This window comes from Epinephelus moara, chromosome 17 (assembly GCF_006386435.1).
Source record: "Epinephelus moara isolate mb chromosome 17, YSFRI_EMoa_1.0, whole genome shotgun sequence".
NCBI classification, from domain to species: Eukaryota; Metazoa; Chordata; class Actinopteri; order Perciformes; family Serranidae; genus Epinephelus; species Epinephelus moara.
The window spans coordinates 15,839,791-15,861,225 of NC_065522.1; the positions used below are offsets into that span (position 1 = coordinate 15,839,791).

The 21,435-nt window shown below is 42.9% G+C and overlaps 1 protein-coding gene across 5 annotated transcripts in view; it reads left to right on the forward strand.

The window, feature by feature from the left end:
* Positions 1 to 21,435, forward strand: part of rgs12a (regulator of G protein signaling 12a) — a 48,263-nt gene that overhangs the window by 363 nt on the left and 26,465 nt on the right. Inside the window, exons 1-3 of one of the 5 annotated variants that reach the window (XM_050067292.1) lie at positions 159 to 328; positions 1,600 to 3,436; positions 5,890 to 5,982. In XM_050067292.1, the coding sequence (XP_049923249.1) occupies positions 1,679 to 3,436; positions 5,890 to 5,982 (1,851 nt within the window). In that variant the 5' untranslated portion in view covers positions 159 to 328; positions 1,600 to 1,678. Of the gene's footprint in view, positions 1 to 158; positions 329 to 1,599; positions 3,437 to 5,889; positions 5,983 to 10,237; positions 10,389 to 10,637; positions 10,996 to 20,284; positions 20,410 to 21,435 lie in introns of those variants that run through there. The other 4 variants (XM_050067293.1, XM_050067294.1, XM_050067296.1 and 1 more) reach the window with 4 other exon arrangements.

Here is a 21,435-nt window from a genome sequence, read left to right on the forward strand (position 1 = left end):
CTCCACTGTCATCACTATCAGCCAATAGCGTCACTCCAGTCGTTTGAATATCGAACATGACGTGCGCTGTGATTGGCCGGAAAGGGACGTCACGTGCGCCACAGACGTTACGCTGTCATGGTTACAATGAAAGACGCTTTGTGATCTCCGCCGCTGTAGTGAATGGAGGGAGGAGGTGCCCTCGCGCCGCTCAATCACGGCAGGGAAATATTGATTTGAATTGTTAAAAAATGGACGTGTAATTTGAAAAATGTAAATATTTAAACGTTTAGCGGCGTGAAATTAAACTCGTGGGAGTTTTTTGGGAACTTTTCACCGTCGGAAAAAGGTAATTTAAAAACTTAGCCGTCACTCAGCCTCGTTGTGGTGATAGTTTCGGGTCTAGCGTTAAAGTAACAGCAGTTTAAGCTAACTTTTTTAATAGTTGGTGAAAAACAAAGACGCCGCCATGCTTCGTCAGGTGTTTTGCCGTGTTGAAAGTGTTTAACTGGTGTGGTGAGTAGGGTACTGGAACATTTAGAAACAGTGGTTGACCGAAACCAAAGAGTCTGGTTGTCATTTAAGTGTTGGTGGTGGGTAAGGAGCCAGCTGGCACTTTGTTTTGGGGGAGTGGGTGGAGGGGTGCATGGGAGCACTTTGCAAGCTGGGCCATAAAAGCTGTCTGTGTCCTTTCTGACGGATAATTGTTTAAAGAAGATTGATATCGGTGTTTTATGTGGTTTATAATTTACTTAGGCAGGAGTAAAAAGAGCTAGAGAAACACCCTGCCCCTTAATTTGGTTTGTGTGTATTTTGTAAAGTGTATTTGTAATTATGTTTTAAACAAAAGTCTTAACAAAAATTTGGCTGTGTATTATTCAAGTAGAATAATAGCTGTGTATTTTAAAGCTGAAACAAGCTGCAATTTTGACGACTTATTAATTGTTTGAGTTAGTTTTGAGCTAGAAATCCTAATTTTTTTTGTTATAGCCTCTTAAAAGTTAAGATATTCCACTTTTGTAGCCTGAAATGGCTGTGAACTAAATATTCTGGGGTTTTTTTTGTGTGGGCTTTTTCTTGAATAATGGATTAGTTCGGTAAAAATGGTGGAAAGTGTCAATCAGTGTTTTTCAAAACCTAAGATGACGTCCTCAAATGTATTGTTTTGTCCACAACCCAAAGATATTAAGTTTACTGACATAAAGGAGTTAAGAAACCAGAAAATATTTACATTTTAGAAGCCGGAATCAGGGAAAATTGACTTTTTTCTGTAAAAATTCCTCAAACCAATGAATCTATTATCAACTAGTTGGAGATTTATTTAATAGTTGAGAACTAATTGATTAATTTTGCAGCTCTGGTTTGTTGTATGGACATAATATTAGGAAAATTTTGACAAGATTAAACTCAAATCATTGACAAGGATAATGAAAATAAGTGTTGCAGCCCAATAAAGTGCTTCAAATTAGCGTTTAATCACAACATGTCTCTGTTGAGAACTGATGAGAAACTGTCTGAATTATTGTGCAATCCTGTGTGATAATTCCTCTGTTCTTATGGCAAAATAACTGCTTTCTAATGTTCTTTCTGTCTGTTTTCATCCACTTTGTGCGACTGTAGGATGACAACAACACAATAGTGTTGGCAACCAAGTGTTTCTGCTCCCACACGCTGGATCTCACAGCACCCCACAACAAAGATGAGAATACAGGGACAGCCTGAGGGTGCGAGGAGGCGTCTGGATTTAAATGCAGTCGGGGAGCTGAGGGTTGTGGAGGTCATCCGTGGTCGGGCAGGTTATGGCTTTACTATTTCGGGACAACGGCCGTGTCTGTTGAGTGGCATCCTGGAGGGGAGCCCAGCTGACCTGGTGGGACTCAAACAGGGGGATCACATCATGGCCATCAATGGAACCGACGTGTCCACTGCTTTGCATGAGACTGTGGTGCAGCTGATTGGCACCTGCAAGGGACCCTTGCAGTTGGTGGTGCATGCTGCAAGCCGAATCATGGGGAACCCCATTCTTAACGATGCAAAATTTGGAAATGGACAGAAAAATGGTATTTTTCAAAAGGCCAGTGTTCTCCGCACTATCTCGTATGATTCAAGCCATAACTCAGGTCATGCTATCAGCGCCAAACAGAGGCCGGTGTCCGAGCCTGACATGTCGCAGTGGTCACAACAGTGGAATAATTTAGCTGTGCAGGCAAAGGAGGAAACTTCCAGAGTGGGCGACACAGACTCTGTGTTTACAGACACAGAAGAAGCTAATCCAGACTGGAGTATGTTAAACATGACCATGGTGGTGGGCTACCTGAGCTCCACAGAGCTGATTTTAAACACTACAGAATCAGAGGATGACTGTTTAAAAGCCATTCGGGAGCGAATACGTCAGCTGGGAACAGAGCAGAGTACCCATACTCTGGTGATGATGAAAATCATGTTTGACTGTATCCGACTTTGTGACGATGCAGGAGCTGTTCTGGCAGCTTTTCCTGCTGAGAACCTGGTTTTAGGGGCTGTGTGTGCTGAAGACCCACGTTTTTTATGCCTGGTCACCACAGCACATATCATCAATGGCCGTGTACCTGAGGATGGTCCTCTGCGGGCCTCCTGCCATGTTTTCTTTATTGACCCAGAGCTTGGAAACCATGAGGACCATATAGGCATTGCTGGACGCTTTGGTTTCGACTGCACTCCAGATCCAGATGCCTTGGGCTGCCTGGAGTTTCCTCAGACTCCCCCAGATGTTCTTCACTTTGTCACAGTGCTGTACAGTGACTTGGGGGAGGCTGTGGAGAGGCTTCGAGTCAAACTGGACATGGAGGCTCAGCAGCAAGCCAGGGAGAATGGCAGCACAGGCAAACAAGGCAGCGCCAGCAGCAATGGGGACAGTGGAATTGGAAATGCATCACCCCCTGAGGAGAGAGCGGACAGGGATTTCCCTTCCGCAATCCGAAACCACCCTGGGTCCCACCTTCCCAGCTGTCCATGGGATTATCCTCTTCCTCAAGACCTCACTCCAATAAACCTCTCCAAGAATGGCCAAAAACTAAATCCAGAGAACAGTGCCAGCACACATTCCCTTTCAGAGTCACTACCTGGCCCTGATTCTCTTCATAGCTTTTATGGAGGTCCCCCACCCAGGCTTGAGTTCCAGTTTAAGCCCCCACCTCCTCCACTGCCTTTGGGTAAAAAAACAAACTTCTTTGGGGACCCCCTCAGAAGTAGCCAAAGGTGGTTCTCAAAGTCAAAGTGGCCTAAAGTGCAAAGCGGTGATGTTGAGCCTCAGGTGACCAACAACTGGTCCTCCAGCACAAATATCCTGCCTCCCCCCATGAGTCAGATCCCCTCAGACAGGTACTGTTCAGCAGAGGTCATGATGCTCCCCCCCAGAGAGGAATGGACCCAAAGATTTCTTGAACAGAGAGAGAAACAGCGCAAAGATACCAAAATTGTGAGTAGGACATTTTTTTCCCCCTGCATTTTATAACTGAAATCTCATAGAAGGAGATGCTGTTCATCAGTGGTGGAATGTAACTAAGTACATTTACTCAAGAACTGTACTTATGTACAGATTTCAGGTATTTTTACAACATCAATGACAGGAACCAGCTCGAAAATACCATCTGGAATTAGTGAAAAATTACAGATTGCTACCTCAAAGTTTTGATTATAGGTGGAAACAGTCTACCCATGGCTATGAACCTTAGCCCCAAGCTTGATTTCTGTGTGATGTTTCTAGATATTACAGGGTCCTGAATACTGCTGAGTCTTGTGTTTGCTCGTACTGTATCCTTGCAGATAATTCCTTATCCATGTGTTAATGAGAAATCCTTTCACACACACTGACATGAAACCGTTCCATTGTAAGCACAGTCCAACCAAGACATCTGTTTCTGCACTTCATTCATGTTTAACACAGCGACACAGGAAGTATTAAATGGTCACACGGAGTTGAGTTTCCAGACATGAGGGGGTGTTAGTAAGCCTGTTCTTGGTGGCACCTAAAATGAAACACAATACCACGTTTTTCAACAGTCAATTGGTGCTGAGTGTGAATTCAACTAAGAAAGCACCTGTTTTAAGTCAATGATGTCATTGTCATAAGTGTGCAGAGAGAGGGAACCTGATTTGTTTTTTATGGCACTGTCCTCGCTGCCCACAAGATGGCCCTGTGTATCCATGTAGTCCCGGAAATGAGGCTCCCCTAGTAAGTTAATGATGTGTATGCAGTGTCTCTGAATTAAATTTTTTTCTCTAAACCATGGGGATGAATAGAATTAATTGATATGTATGCAAACATGTTTTTGTAAGTAGCCAAAAATCAGAATTCAGTGCTTTAGGTCATATCCAGGTCAGCCACAAATCATTTTTTGACTTCACTTACTATTTTTATTGGTGTTTTTTAACCTTATTTAAGTAAAGCATGTTGCTGTGTTTATGAATTCAAAGCAGATTGTGTCCTTGTCCCCCAGCCTGCATTAGATCAAACAGAAAGGAGACAATTTTGCACAGGAAGCCAGGCAAATTACAGGGTAGAGCCCATGTCATGCAGCGGTAATTATCTGCAATTCTTTAACTCTCGTTCAGACATCAGACACACACACAACCTCTCCAATCATAAGAACGCTGGTGACTGGTGAAACTCCTTAATCTTCTCTAAAGTGAAACCGTAGTGGTTCTGTCTGATCTCTTAGGGTAGTTTTTGACCGTTAGACTGTGAAATTAGTGCTTCTGTGTCAGTACTTATGGAACAGGGCTGTGGGAGTTTAGGTTAGCTTAATGTGACCAGTCTGTGTGCTGTCAGAGAGAACTGTGTCATGTCACTTTATATGTAAATGCAGAAGCTTTAGCAGAGAAATCTGCCAAATCTAGTTGAAAATCTGAGATTTCCAGACCATCTATTTCAGCTGACTAACTTCAGAGTCACCTGTCACTCTTAATTTTTGGTAATAGTGTTACATCTTCATTTTCCCGTACACATCATGAGTAAATGTCATCATCAGCCCAGAAGTGCACACAGACACTTTATCTCTTGGATTATTATTTCATTATCTCGGAGTCAGTGATAACCCATTCTGAGTGTTTTAAAAGTGACATTTTAGGAAATTTGAGTAGATGAAAATTAGTGGTTGGAATCTCTAGGCACCTTAGGATTTGATTTAGACGGCTAAGATGTGATTATAAAAAGGTTATAGATGCACTTGATGCATCCAATATTTGATTTCTGCACATGATTTACTTATTCACACTGTGTGACTACTTGCTACTTTAAAAACACAGCATATTTGTAAGGATTCGTAATTGAAATAAACAGATTGAATTACTTTCAACGTCTATTATTTGTAGCTATTCTGAACTCAAGAAGTATCTTAGCTGAGTAAACGTGACGCACATGTTTACCTCCGTTATGTTTACCATCCAATTAGGTGAACTGTAAGGAACATACAGCCCAGTCTCACAAAATTGTGACTTTCCTGCATTGAGACATAATCTATCAGGAGAGAATGAATTGGCAATGCATCTTAAGGGTGATTCCACCCCCAATAAAAATGATACAGTACAATAGTATGTAAAGTATGTATGCATAGTATTTTAAAATGATTCCACTTTTTGAAAAGAACAACCATTTCCCACAGCTTTTCCCTGTTTATCTTGCAAGATACATTTTTGAGGAATTTCAAGACCAGCAATGACAATAAACTGATTATAATTAAATTGATTTGAATTGAATTACAGTGACTTGGACCCAGTATTGTAGCCTGACAGTCCATTAATTCCCCTGAGGGTATGCAAGATCGAAACCAGAATTAGAAATAGTTCGCTGATATTGGTGTTGATAATACTGTCAATAGATTTGGTCTTTGTGTCTCTTTGTGCTCATCTGTCTCTCCTTTCTTCTCATAGGGCTCCAGGTTTTGGGGTATGGGTGTTGCCCGCGCCTCTAAGCGTCGTTCTGCCAAACGTCTCAGCCTGGCACGATCACTGGATGACCTTGAGGTAGGCACCAAGTTTTTTGTTTGTTTTCATTGGTTTTCCAAGAGGATAAAAGAGAAAGTATGCAGGATGAAAACAATGTATAGACTCACACAGCAATAATCACTCTCAATCACTTATGACCAACTAGAAGTGTGTGGCGGTATATTTTCTTATTTTCCGTGTTTGGGACATTTGTGGGCGTGTATCCCCACAGCACTCAAGTGACTTAATAAAAAGGTAGTGACAAGTTGCCAGACTGTAAGCAGCAGGCATCCAAGAGACTCAAGTATAGCAAGGCGAAATGCCAAACTAGAGTGAATCTGGGGTCGGCCTTAACTTTCGCTTTTGCTGGCAAGCGCATTTACAACAGTAACTGACAATTCCCACATAGTATACCTTCAATTTCTGTTATTTTTCTTATTTGATTTGAATCAGAACATTTATATATTTCAAGCTATAATTGGATTTATTTTGCCATTGCTTGTCTTTATCAAAGCTTGTTTGAAAATACAAAACCATCAGTGGTTTTTAATGGTCTGCTGCACTAATGTGGACATTCAGCTGAACCATCCCCCTTTCTCATTCTGCTCCACTCTCAGCTCTTTTTTAACCTTTCATTTCCGTCGCCTTGAACTCTGCGTTTGCTGCTGCACTTGTGGCACGGGGTGGCTCACAAAGTGGTCTTTGTGTGGGCCAGAGGCGTGGTCCTGTTTGTTTGGCCTTGCTAATGAGCACTGCTGCACGACTGAATATCGTGGCCACATTTTCTCATATTAATGTTGCTGGGGAACTCTCTCTCTGTCCAATGGTCTCTGCATGCATGCGTGCATTACTCATGCATGCTAATTCATATTCACAAAAACACACGCACACTGGTCCTACATCTCATAATTGCTCTGAGAGCACACGATCAGACACAAAAACAAACCAGAAAGTGGCACACTATATTGTATATTTACACATTAGTCACAGCCGCACACAGACACACCCGCAGACCACACATTGTACTCAAAGAGGCACACCACAGATCTCCTCAGTCAGGATTGTCCCTACACACACTAAACAGTGCTGTTGTTTGAAAAGCACCAGGTACTGAGCAGGTCTGCCCCAGATATACAGCCACAGGATTAAAGATGGCTGTAAAAGGTTATGACAGATGCATAGCACAACTTTTATGCCTTCTTGCATTGTTGATTAACGTAATGGTTCTCCCCCCTTATCCTCACTGTATGTTCAAACTGCAGGAAACTTGTTTGGGTTAGTTAGTTCTCACTTATTCTTGGCAGTGAAGCTACAAACTTTTAAACAAGTTGTAAATCATGTATTTTAGTTTCTTTTCTGTGCTCCAAGTTGGCTAATGCGCAGAGATCCCCTCATCATGTTTTTCTGTTGGTTAGTTACTATGAGTATGGATCCCCGGCAGTTACAAATCAGGTTGCATCTATCAAGATTACTTATAAGTTCTCAGTTCTTCTCAGTTCTTTACACTTAAACAAAATTTAAAATGTAAAGAACTGAGAAGCTTCAGGCTGTTGTTTCTATTTTACACCTACCACGTTGAAATATTTTTCACGATATACTTTCACACTTGTAGTATTGTGATGCGATGTCTGTTTTACACCTTCAGTTTCTTTGTAACGTTATGTTTTGTGCACATGCAATACTACCTGGACTTCACACACACAGAGGGAGAGGCAAGCTCAGGCTGGTATAATAAGTGTCATTGATATTGATGTAAAAAAAACTCTGGCTTCTCATGTGCATGAGCATCATAGGGAACAGGATTTTTGTACCCTATCAAGCTCTGACATGTTGGCTGTTGAGTTAATGACTGAAAGACTAACTGAAAACAGCTGAAGTAGGCTGATGAGTGCAGCATTTATGTATTTTGGAAAATAGAATAGAATAGCTGTGTGTATAATTATAGTTAAACAAGACTTGGATTGGGGATGCTGGAATTACTGAGTACTGAGAGAGTAAATCTTTCATTGTTGGGCATATATTGTGTAGAACTGGCTAATTCAAACTCCTCATTGTCAAGTGGTTTCGTAAATTTGCAAGCTGCACCAGTGGTTCTTGGTGCAGGTAACATGGCAACAACTTTGATTAGACAACGCAACTATGCTGTTACCCCAGATTCACAGAATAGGTGTAGCCGTATCTGTTTCAGTTTGTTTTTAGTTCATGAAAGTTTAAATTTAATATTCTGGGTTGCTATAAAAGTCTTGTTTAGCGTTTGGTTGCACTTTAAAGACCCTCTAAGGAGTGGGTTGTTCAGTTTTTCCAGTAAGCACATTCTGTTTAACAGATTTAAGCCTGTTTTGTGCTAGCGAACATTAGTATTATCACAGTTATCAGTCAATTTGTTTGTCACACGAAATCATAAGAATACGGTTTTAAATATAGACTGTAAATGCACCGTGTAAACCAAGCTAGCAGCCAGCGTCTAAGAGGTTTCACCACAGTCGATGAGTCATATCTACCCCTTGCGCCTCCACAGCTCTTTCCTGTCATCCCAATTTGGTCACTTCTGGCAAAACTTCCCTTCCCCCAAAAAAAACAAGACGGTGACGGCCAAAATGCCAGACTAGAGGCTTCAAAACAGGAATCCACAAACCAGTGGGTGACATCATGGTGGCTACATTCATTATTTTTATACAGTCTATGGTATATCCCCATGTTTCCTTGGTTACATTATGCAAGGGGTCTTATGTGTCATAACACCTGTTGATGACAAACAGAATAATGATTAATCGTCTGTCTCAATGGAAACATTAGTTTTTAAAACACTAGTAGGAATCCATTTCAATTCAAACAATTGAACATAGTCACTGCTGTGCAAACAGAGGTATCTGCTGTTTGTTTTGCACAGAGCCATATCGACTGCAGCAGTTGAAGGAATGAAAAGAGGTAGACGTTCAATTTCCCCATAAGACAAACAGGATATTTTACTGTTGAAACAAAAACTTGCCTCTGCTTCCCGGTGGACACTATGTAACTATCTAACGGCAACACTGTTCCTAAAGTGCCTCAAACATATCTATGGCATTCCTGCTGCAATACCGGAGGACGATTAGGTAATATCTGCAGATAATATCACTCCACTTCCTGCCAGATAACATGCAAGAAATCAGAAAATCAGCTCTCACGGTGCATCCGGCTCATGTAGGTATTCAGAGCGCATCTAATCAAGAACAGTAATTTACCCCCTGCGGCTTTAAGTCATGGTAGGTTTATACGCTCCAGGTAATGACGCCACAGGGAATGTTTTATGGTTATCAAAGGCAATTAGATCCTCACCTAGCACTTGCCCCTGGGCTCTTGTTTCAAGGGCTGAGCTTCACCCTGGGTTCATGGTGAGGGATCAGATGGTGCACTTCTAAAAGCCCCTGCCACAGTGAACCAAAGCCCATCCAACAGCATTAGCAAATGCATGCGAGAGTTGTCGGTTTTACTTTAGCAAGAACTTCTCTGCAAAGTGTCTGTACATCAGACGGGAGAGACGGGCCAGAAAGTGAAGCCCGAGAACTTTTTTCTTTTGAAGGCTGTGTTGTACATCAGAGGGAGCACCAGCAACCTATCAAGCCTATGAACTACACTAAGCTGTTGACCTGAAATGACTCCGTGCTTCTATTCAGCGCTACTAGTGTGGGTACAGACTCGAGATGTTGAAGTGTTTGGTTTTTGCAGCACTCTCTAGCTTGTATATTATTGAGGATGTTCTGTGGGACTGTTCTCATGGCAAGTTCAGCAAAAATACGTGATAAGCTCTCAGTCAGTGCATGCATCTGGACTCACAAGGACACCGTGAGACTATTTTGGAGTTCACCATCAGTGCTCAGGGCAGACCCCTGCGGATAACCCCTGTACATGGCCTCGCTGCATGTTGTGGACTCGCCCAGGACAATTTGGATGCGTGTGGCCGTGTTGCTTTTTCCATGGCCGGCGCTGTGCGCCACAGTGGCTAACATGGGAATGAGCTTGTTATTTAAAATTTTTCTCCACATTACAACGGCTGTGACATGTAGCCTTTGCAATCCCACGCACAGAGGCAGAGCAGCACATATGTAATCTCATGCTTCTTTGATGCGTTTCAGTTTGTGTTTCTCTGCTTCAGTAGAGGGGGAAACTGTCGTACATTTCTGTGTTTATGCTGATTCGTTTTCCCTGTGTCTTGTGATGAAGGCTGTTTTGATGCACGCTGAGCCTTTGTTGTCACATCCCCTTATGCTTGGGCATGTCGAAGAATGTGCCGTTTTGTCTTATTTCCACGCAGATCCCTGATGCAAATGCTCCCACATCCCACCGCACCACTCCACCACTACGAGCCTATTTCTTCCTCATCACGGACTCCTTGTTCCCAGCGCCAAACAGATGCCTTGCGCCAGAGACATTCTGCAGATGACAGTGTGTTCAACTTTGCAGAGGTGACACAATTAGCAGGCAGCTGTGCACGTGTTCACACCGACTCTCTTTTGAAGTGTTGCTGTGTGTGAAAACATCTGTTAATTCGAGTTAGTTGAAGCACATTGTGTTATTCAGGCGCACTGTAGGTGCCTGCTGGGAAATTTGGGGCACCTCTCATGCTCTGTGACCGTGAAGTTTCTTTTCTCGTTTTAGGTATGGAGACATTAGTAGCTCTGTTTGCACGCCTGCGGGTAATATATCTATCTTGTGGGCGTAGCAGAAACCAAGAGAGGGCATGAAGACACAGAGAGGGAAAGAGGAGGAATTTACAGCAGAGGGAGAGAGGGAGGGAGGGAGAGGCAGGGAGAGAGAGGAACCGGCAGCAGAGGAAGAGAGAGGGAGCTTTTGAACTCCCAGTAGCTGTCAGGATTTTCGGCTCTCCTGCACGCTCTCTCCTCCCCCGTTGAGCTCTGTCTCTCTGCACTGCAAACACTGACTCGCACACGCGCCGCGGAGCTCCAGCGGATGGACTGGTTTACACACACCAGGCGTGTGGAGCAGCGCTGAGGACGAGCCAAACGCACGCACACAGCGCTATACATGGAGCAAACTTTGACTCTCAACTCCGTAAGTCTTCATTATTTCGTCTGTCTTCACTTCTCTCCTGTTTGGTCAGTGCCAGCCTCATCTTCCCCGCTGCCGTTACTTCTTCGTCTTTGGGCTCTTTGTAGCTCCTGTTGTAGCCTTTGAGCGGCATACAGTGGTTAGTTTGTGTGGTCTGTCAGAGGAATGTTTTGACCAGTGCCAGCTGAACTCTCATGTGCTGTATGACACACACTGCGCTGCTCTATACAGCAAAATGCGGTCTAGCGTCTATATCAGGATGCACGCTGACTTTAAATTAGACGTTATACTAAAAAGGGTTCTGTGAAGTCACTCAAGATTATTCTCATAAACTGCACTTCAAGGGTCGCTTATGGGCCTTTGAATGAAGTGCGCTGTGTTGCGCTCGCCCTGATAGGTGGCTCTTTTTGCGATCAGTTGGTGGCATTGGGAGAAGTTAGATTCAGTGTGACTAAAACAGAAATCTGAGGTTGTTGTCAGTAAATGCTCAGTGAATGTTCTTCCACATAGTATTTTGTAATCATGTAATAGCTGCAGTTTAGTTTGAACTTGAAATGGTTGCCTGTGGTTTTGCTTTGCCCTTTTTGCATTTGTGCAGGCATGTCCCCGCTCTGATTCACCAGCCCTCTTTTTCACTTATTTCAAAAAGACATCTTTTTTTTTGGTGCTGCATGACTACTGCATGATCTTTGCTGCCAATACAGTACGTTTTAAAGAAACATCTGTACAGTATATCCAAGCAACCAACCTATATTCACTGACAAGCTGAATTATGGTTATTATTGATATTGTAATAGCTGCTAAAATGAGTTGCCACACTTCATTATATAAATTCTTTCCTCCATTTTTTGATGTGAGTGCTATAATTTGAGAAGATGAGCAGGAATAGTGCTTTCCAGGGGATTAGCAGTAGAGGCAGGAGAACACGACGCACTTTTATCTGGCTGACATCACATGGCCAGCTCTTGAGTGTGGGTGGACAGTTGCGCTCACGAAATGTGTCCTTAGGCTAGCATTATAGGATGCAAAGACTAAACAGCCTGACATTTTCCGAATGTCTCCACTATGATTCCTCCTCTTCCTCTCTCCTCCCGCAAGAGGGTTTTATTGCAATCACACAGGCTTCTCCCTCCAAACCCACCGACTGGAAAAACTGTATATTAACACAACAAAACTTGAGTAGAAGTTGTTTAACTGTCCAGCTGCTCCGAGTATGAATATGCAACAGCCAATAACCAGATGACCAGATGTGGCTGTGGTTGCTGAGTTCGCTGTTTGACCAAACTGTGACCACGGAAAATACCCGCTGCCTCGCCATCCCTGGACGGAGACGCACTGCAGCTCCGCTCTTGGCTGTTGTCACACCAACGCTATGACATCATCTATCGACATTCAGGATTATGATGTATTTTTTTAGTTAACCACACAGCTTTTCATCATCCTGTGTTGATTGGCTATAGGAAAGAGTGTATGAACCAGGACGTCTGTGGATGTGATACACAACTTCTGGAGGTGATTCATTCCCCACACACTGTTTACCTTCCTCAGTCGTACTATTATTAAATTTCTCTGCTTCACTGAAAGAGAATCTACTGCCAAGGGTGTGGAGGTTAGTCAACAAGGAACGGCTTTAGAAGTGCCAAAGTCTTTTATCACCTCCCTGGTAACAGTTTAGACATGTCTGGGATACAGTGGGCCGCTCGTCATGCTCAACTCTTTACCTCACACCTGTAGCTCAGACGACGCCAGGGCGCGTTTTGCTTCGCGTCTTAGAGACATTGAGCAAGACAGCTCGCCTTGTTTGAACCAGAGAGGCTTGCAGGGAGGCTCGGAAAGTGAATGTAGTAGTGGGTATCGTTTTGACCTTGTGTTGGCGCAAGATGCTGCAGAACCAGGCCAAAGCCTTGTCTACTCCGCACCGTGGAAGTCATAAACACGGATTGTTGGGGCGGCCAAGTTACTCTCCCTGTGATTGTGAGGGATTGGCTTGGCGCACTCCGCTCTGGCAGTCTAAACACTAACTTTCCCTTGTGAACTATTTCTATAACATCTCCAGCCTGTGGTCAACATTGAGGAATATGATATATCTGTTTATATAGCTTTGGTATTGCATGACCTCAGTGCTTTAGGTTGAAGAGAACACTGCACATTGTTCATGTCTTGACCTTCACCATGTGTCATGGTATTTCTAACAGCGAAAGATAAAAAGGTTTCCTGAGATGCACCCATTGTGAAATTCTGGGCTGAAACTGATAACCATGTTTATAATATCAGTTTAATCAATAGCTGACACATAATAGAACTTGACTGTATCATAATATAACTCAATCCAACCTCCATAAGGTGTTAGCTCCGATCACTGGCTGCTAACAGCTAACATTAACTAGCTCGATGCAGTGATGAATGACCGTCATGTTATGAAATACATGTTTAAGTAAAAGGTGACCAGTTAATACATATGATAAAGACAAATAAGTGTCTTTAAGATATGTGTTGTGTGTAGACAATGTGACTTGTCGCCATGCCAAGTACCTAAGAGATAAAATGCCATCCTATAGCCCTTAGCCTAAAGGGATCAACTTAATCCAAACTTGCCTTCCCTGCTCTCCCAGTCTCACTCACCCAGCTCAGGTTGTGTGCATGAGCAAAAGGATTAGTAGTGGGGTGTGAGGTCAGTGGGACCTAAACAGGAAGTGTACAGTTATGCCAGTTCCTTGTCAGTGGCAACAAATAGCCTTGTACACTAGCAGGAGGCAGATAGTCATCCATATCCTGGCCTTATCATCACACAACAAATGTACCCAAGCACCCAGACTACTTGAAATACTGTACACTGAGCTTTCGTGCGAGTTGCTTTGGCGTAAAAACCTCACAGGGCTAATTACAAGTGTCTGGTTTCAGGTTGGAAAGTCCATTTCTGGTGTTTTTTATGGAAGAGAAAGAGAGCGGTAATAGGGTGTGGTGGTATCTTATGTGGTTTAGCCACCTCAGGCCCTCCAGGCTCTTGTGAGCGCAGCCCTTTCTCTATGATAATAAATTGAGATGGGAGGGGTCGTGGTGGCTGGGTCTAGTTTCCCTCTCTGAAGTTATTCTATTTTTGTTTAGCTGTGCCTTGTAAATGAAATGTAATTTATTTGTTACTGATAGCATTTCCTCTAACCTAGCATTCTTTTCTGTTACTTCAACACAACAGAGGGAATTAACGTCGTATTTTAATGCATACCTTTAGGCTTCACAGTTAAGCTACAGGTAGTGATTCTGATGCCATGAGCTGCGCAGGTTCAGGCAGAGACACTGGCTAAGATCAGAATTCACATTGTCGTCACAAGTTGGGAAAGACAAATCCTGATATTGGTTAAAGCGTCACGTTCCTGACCCCGCGAGAAGTAGGGCAGCGGAGGGAAAAAAGGTAAACATCTCCATCCAGAGGAATGCTAGTACTCCCTGTCAGGCTTTTTATCAGCAACAAGTGGCGAGCACACACACGCACACCGGCAGCACTGCACAAATCATAGTAATGCCACTTTAATCCAGGCTGGAGCAGAGCCGTGCCCATCTGCTGTGGCTAACTGGTTAGAGTTGGGGAACAGGCAGTAGATTACTGCCGATTGGAGGGATTAAGAGATGAAACGCATTGTGGCGATGGCCTCTGTTTGCATGCAAATCACTCGTGTCTTTAAAGACATTGAGAACAACCCACTTGTTATTTTAGGGGATTACACTTAAGAGACGCCTCGGCACAAGTCTGGACTCTCGGGGCTCGGGGCCGAGGGCCAACATCATTGTATGGTTTGATTGAAGATCTTTGTTTATTTGTTTAATCGTAGCTCCCTGTTTTATTAGATTAAACTCTTCAGAGATCAACATGATTGAATCAGAAATGTTGGCTTCCCACTCGAGCCCTGAGACAGTCTCCTCTGTTTGCATAGATAACATGACAAGATTTTACAAGGTTTTCTTGTGAATCTGAGCCTTAAATGTGTAATCTTTTCTTACAATCAAGTGAATACTCATCTGTTTACAATGCTAGCTGGGTGAGATAATAACCTTCACCCGCAGAGCTGAAGGATGTGTCTTTTCACCCCTGTATCTTTGTTTGTAAGATAACACATACAGATTTAGCCAAAATTTGGAGGACATAATCCCTTTGCTGAAGCATTGCTTGGTTAAATGCAGGTTTTGAATCTGAAGTTGGATACACTATGAGACACATTTTTTAAATGTTTTGTTTTGCAATAACTTCATTACCCTTTGTCTAAAAATGAAACCCCAAATGCCCACGTCACGTCTCCTGCTGTCACCTTCTTTCCAGTAAAAACAAAAATCAAATTATTTCCCAGAACATGTGAAACTAAATTAGATCATAAGTGAAGTTAAATTCGCCCCCTGGCATCATTTCTGAGGCTCTCATGACAAAAATAGGATTTCTCAACGGAGCATGACCGTAAGCCACATATTATAAGATATGCCATGAAAATATGTTGTTGTCTGAAGGAACTCGATATAGACTTTCACAGCCCTTGAACTATGGATATAATGCAGATAGGAAATCTAAGGGGACACTAATTGTGTTCACGTTGTTTACCATTCCTGCCCCCCTAGCATCACACAGGCATGCTGACCTCATCAGATCCTTGCTAATGTGATAGAGCGTCTGGCGGATTTGTTGTGACAAACAAGATTTCCCACAATAAAAACACTGGATCCTCCTTAACCTCCTAAAATCAAACACCAGCTTGTCTGTCTGCACTGTCTTCACTCAGATATTGTCAGAGGAGTTTCAAAATTCTCTAAGTCAGTCCCTCTCTCTCCCCCACACACTCGCTTGGTTGGGAAAGAAATGTCTCTTCCATCTTATCAGTCGCCGCACCCTCGCCCCACTCTCCCTCAAAAGGAAGTTCCCTCCATGCGAGGCTCTTTCTTGATGTTATTGTCAGGGAATAGTTTGTCGTCTGCCACAGATAGCAGGCCCAGATTATTTTCCGTCTTCTCTAAAGATTGCCTGGTGGAGAAGTTGACATGCAATTAGTAAGGTCTTCTGACAAGCAGCGCTCGTTGTCGCTCTAAAGCCTGTCTGGAAAGGTTTCACAAATTGATTAATTGGAGTGGGGGTTCAGAGCTCACGTGAAAACCGATTTTCTTTGCAGCAGTAGAGTTTTCGGCGAGCAACACTGAAGCAAGACATGCTTTTCCTGGAGGCCTTTTGGATGGAAGAGTTCCAACATGCTTTACTGTTGTTATGTGCTTATAGACATGCTCACCTGGTTGCAGTGAACACTCCGCCTCAGGGAGGTCAAAGGGCAAAATATACCTGCAGGCTGTTCTGTGTCCTGTGATTTTGGGACCACAGTTGCGGATGACTCATCTCAGCACTAAGAATAGCTTCTAATTACTGCATGACTGATTTTTATCAGCACAGGAAAGCATACACATTCTCTTTCTGTGTTGCAGTTAGTATACATTATGTAATTATCTGAATAGTGCAATGGTGGAAATGAATGTACCGTATTGTACTGACAGGAAATGATACAACACGTGCGCTGATGAACATCAACGGCTTTGGAGAGCTACTGCCAATTCAGATTTGGAAAAAGAACACAAGGTCTTCCTCCGGAGATTTAATACCTTACTTTATATTTCTGAGATGTTCCTGGAGCTGTATCAACGCTGTTCGCAATTAGTTGTCAGTTTTTCCAGCTGCAAGTAGCTTGTTTAGGTCTTTTGTGCCTTGCATTGTGGGACATTGGAGTGCCTTAAATGCACAATCAAAAATAAAGTTAATTGATTTTTGCTACATTTTCTGTATGAATGCGATATGTACTAAAAATCCAATTTGAAGTGGTGTGTAAAATAAAACTGGAACACAGCTTTTTTTCTCTCTTTATTTAGGCCTCAGTATGCATCACATTAAGTACTCACTGGATCATCTAAGGCCACATTCAGACCGTAGGCTGTATAAAAATAATGGATGTAGCCAATGTGACGTCACCTGTTTCCGATTTGACGCCTCGAGTCTGGCATTTTGACCGTCAGAATTGACCTTATTTGGACGAGAGGGTGGGGCTGACTCTAATGCTAGCTGCTAGCTTGGTTAGCATAGTGCATCGACAGTTTATGGTTAACTTTGCTAATGCTAATGCTAATGTTTGCTATTGAAAAACAGGCTTAAAAGTCCAGTGTTGTTGGTTTTAGGGGGATATACTGGCAGAAATGGAATAAAATATAATTTTCTTTAGTGTATAATTACCCTCAAATTTTTAATTGTTGTGTTTTCCTTCCCTTAGAATGAGCCATTTATACCTACATTGGGCGCAGGTCCTTGTTTGTGGAGGTCGCCATGTTCATCGCCATGTTTCTACCTTAGCCCAGAACAGGAAACCAAACACTCGCATCAGATAGGGCGCCATTCGCATTTTGGTGTTGGCCACTGTAGTTAGAAGCCCATCTGTTGCAAGCAGCATCGGAAAACCACTGATTTGTGTTGTGAAACTGCTTATTCTGTGTTTTTACCGGTTTAAATACTTTGTTTTGAGGAGGAGGAAACCTCTGTGGATAATTCGGCTCCTGGTAAAAACCTCCCGAAAAATGAACACTGAAGGAATTCTAGCTGTGAGAAGTTTCAGCTGGTTGCATCTCTGCAATTGTCACCGCTAGAAGCCTCTTAATCCCCCGATATCTCACACATTTAACCTTTAAAACCATCAAAACAAAATGTACTTACTGAAAAAAACGAAGGTCCGACTCCTTGGAGGGTCTTTTAAGTACAACCAAACACTGCACAAGACTTTTAGAGGTACCAAAATGTTACAGTCAAACTTTGATGAACTGACAACACACTGAAATAGCAACAGCTACGGTGATACTCTTTGAATCTGGGGTTATACCATGGTTACATTACTTAATCAACGTTGTCACCGTTGTAGCCGACGTCAACGAACAGCACCCATCTGTCACTCAAAGTAGCCACACCCTTAATTATGCTTAACTTTAAGCCTTAGTAACACTTAAACAGATGAATTATATGAAGATTCACCCACCATGCTGTTGACACCAGTGGGGAAATTAACTATAAAGGCCAAAACAGCATCAGGCTGTAAACATGTTTGTTTCTGCTGCTGCTCTAAAAATGGAGGTTGAGGAACTGCAGTTTTTGGCACCTCAGTGTTGGCTTCATTTGTCAGCTCCAGAGGTTGCCCCTTAGTTGAGACTGATTTTTAGCTCTGTGTGAAAAAATGCAGTTCCCTTGTTAAGCTATTGTGGACTGACTCATGGTAGATTGGAGAGGTTGTAGCCAACAATCTTCTAACTATCTAAGATCTACAATTCAACAAGCACCCTCACTTTATGCAGCACTAGGCCAGGTGTGTAGAGGTGGGAAAGTATTTCGAATTTGACCTTCATTCTTAACCTCTCTTGTTTTCAGTCTTCACACTTTATATGTGTGTACAGCCATGTGCAACATATGAAACTGTTGTGTTGTCAGGGTATGAAATTAACAAAATATTCTAGGGGCAATTTTGGCCCCCACGGTCTAAAAAATGGGGGCATTTTCAAAATGTTTGGGGGCCATCAAAAAATTGTAATTATGTTCTAACAATAAGCACATGAAAAGCAAAACCAACTAAGATAGTGTCTTCACTCTTCAGTAGAAACCACTATAAATGAAATAAATAATGGGTTACATAAAGTTATGGTTGCAAAATATCACTCAGATTTCCTATAATTCAACCAGTTTAAATGTGATGATTTAACCATTAATCTACTGATAGCAGTACTAATGTTTCACCACATTACAGTTACTTTTACTGTTAAAAAGGCCAAATTACTATAAATTCCTTAGATGCAATCCTGGAAGTAAGTTAATTTAAAATTTAACATTCATTCTACCTTAATTTTTCATTAATTTGTCATTGTGTAGACACAGATCACCCAAGAAATGGTTAATTTATACTTATGGTACAGCAAAGCCCCCTCCCCTTCTCTGTCAGATTGTTCTCACGTAATCAGTGCAATCTCGTTGATTATGTCTGGAAAATGTGTTGTAGACGTGACGGTAAATTAATTTAATGAAAGTAAAATTATACTTTAATGTCAGATTGTAATACTGTTAAAAATATAAATACATATAGTTGTTTTGAAAACTTGGGGGCAATTTTGGCCCCTGGAACATGGCTTTTGGGGGCATTCTTGGATAAATTGTGGGCCAAATGGCCCGTGGCCCTTGCTAATTTCTGACACTGTGTGTTGTTATATATCCACATATGTGCAGTTCCGTGCCATTGAACACACTGTACAAGCTAGTGTGCTATAAGCCTACTGAGGCCTATTCTCTTTCTCTTTCATGTGTTCACATACATGAACACACACCCTTCCTGAGTTGGGGTGTCATCTGTGATTGCCCCCTCCGAACCATCAACACAGCCGTGCACATATGACAAACATCCAATTTTCAAAGTGACAGACCGTGAGAAAATCCAATTAAACAGGAGAAATCTACCGTGAAAACCACGCTGTTAATAAACACTGTATCTCATCCATTATTTACGGCAAAATTAGGCCCAAAGAATGCCAGCTCATGTGCCACGGGAAAACCTCCGAACGAGCCACCAGTGCTTCAAGAATAATAGTTGGTCTGAAAACAGTCAGCGTGCTGATTGTAGAGATTTGCCAGAAATGTGGAGGCACAGCGCTGCGGCGGAGAGACGAGGAGTGATGCCAGAATAAAACCCAATTTTCTTTTGCCGGTACATGAGCTAAATTGCTCGCAGAAAACACCAATTGACATGATTAACGTTGGAGGAGTAAGAATGGTTCTCTGTGACAGCGGATAATGAAGCTCAGAGTTCAACTCGTGGGCTACCAAACTTTTATTTTGATTAAACAAAATTCATCTGGTTTCAATTTGAACTGACTGGGTATTTCTTCTCTCTTTCAAGTAAAGAGAGAGTGCCCCAACTGGAAACAAAGAGGGGGGAAGGCCGATGTGGTTTTGACATGGCTAGTGTGTGGGTTTTTTTGTGAGGGGAATAAAGGGGGGGTTAATTCATCTGATTCCTTCATGCCACTGTGGCAGCGGCTGTATGTATTGTCGGGCGGGTTGCTATGGCAACAGCTGCGGAGTAAGGAAATCTTTCTTTCCTCCTTCTCACCCCCCTCCCCTCCTCCTCCTCCTTCTCCTCTTCTTCTCTCTTTCTGTCCAGTACCTTGTCAGATTTCTGCCTCTCTCACCCTCCCTCTCTTCCTCTCTCTCCGACTTGTACAGACATGGTTTGCAGAGTTTTGGGTGGGGAATGTTCAGGTATGCGTTTGCACACACACACACACACAATCTGTCTGTGTGCTGCTGGTGTAGCAGACGAGGGAACAATGAGTCTCAAAAAGAGACTTTCCTTCAAGAGGACCTGGAACTTCAACACTGTAAGTAAACTGTGGTTTGCCGAGCGAGCCTCCTCTTCCTCCTCTGTATGAAGCCGGGAGACTCCTTTTGTTCAGTCAGCTGCTTTTCTCATTAATCTCCCTCTTTGTCGCTCGTCTCTTTCCCACTCAGAACAGCTGTTTGAAGCGGTGGGGACTCGTGGTTGTTTGTTTGTGGGGTGCTAGAATCAGCCTTGACTTGTGTAAAAGTTTAGAAGAGGCTGTTTCAATGCGACTGTGGTGAAGAGGGTACATCACAACCCAGTTTTTCAAGGCAGGAACATGCCTAAACAGGTCCAAAATATAAAAGAAATCACTTTTAAAAGATGAGAAATACACTCCACGAGAGGTGTTAATGGGTGACATTAACATTTGTGTGACTGCGGCTTATCCTTCAACTGTTAAACACCTGCGAAAGTGTGTTTTTGTCGCGGTGGCTCACTTCAGATCACACACATAAGTCTGTCTTGGTGGGATCATGTACGTTCCTTCAGCATGTGGTGTCTCGGGATGCCAGACTGTACGGCGTGGGGGCTGTACCACAGTAAAGCTGGGAGTACGTTTTCCAACCGGAGAGCCAAATCCTGCTCCGTTTGGAGCCAGGGTACTCGCTGTGACTTGAATTGTGATTTTGTCCATTTGGTTGATAACAGCCTCCCTTCCAGCTGGGAAATGGGATCTCTGCAATTCAGCCTTATATGAAAAGGATCAAAGAGGGTCTGTAGTACGGCAGAGCCACCCATAGTGCACCGGCTCGTCACCAGAGGTGTCAACAGAGGAAGAGAGTGTGTGGACAGGAGGTGATGGTGTGCCTGGGTCATCACTGCGGCCTCGTTTTTGCAGGGAACTTGTGGGCGAGGAAGTAATGTGTGTGGTCTAACCCCTGCAGCCTCGTATATGCAAACATGCACACATTACCCTCTGTATATTTACCAGCCCTGCCTGGTCAACTTTTACAAGTGTGATGTCATTATGTCATATTATATAAAAGTACTTGATAAGATGATCTACAAATTAACTTTTGATAAT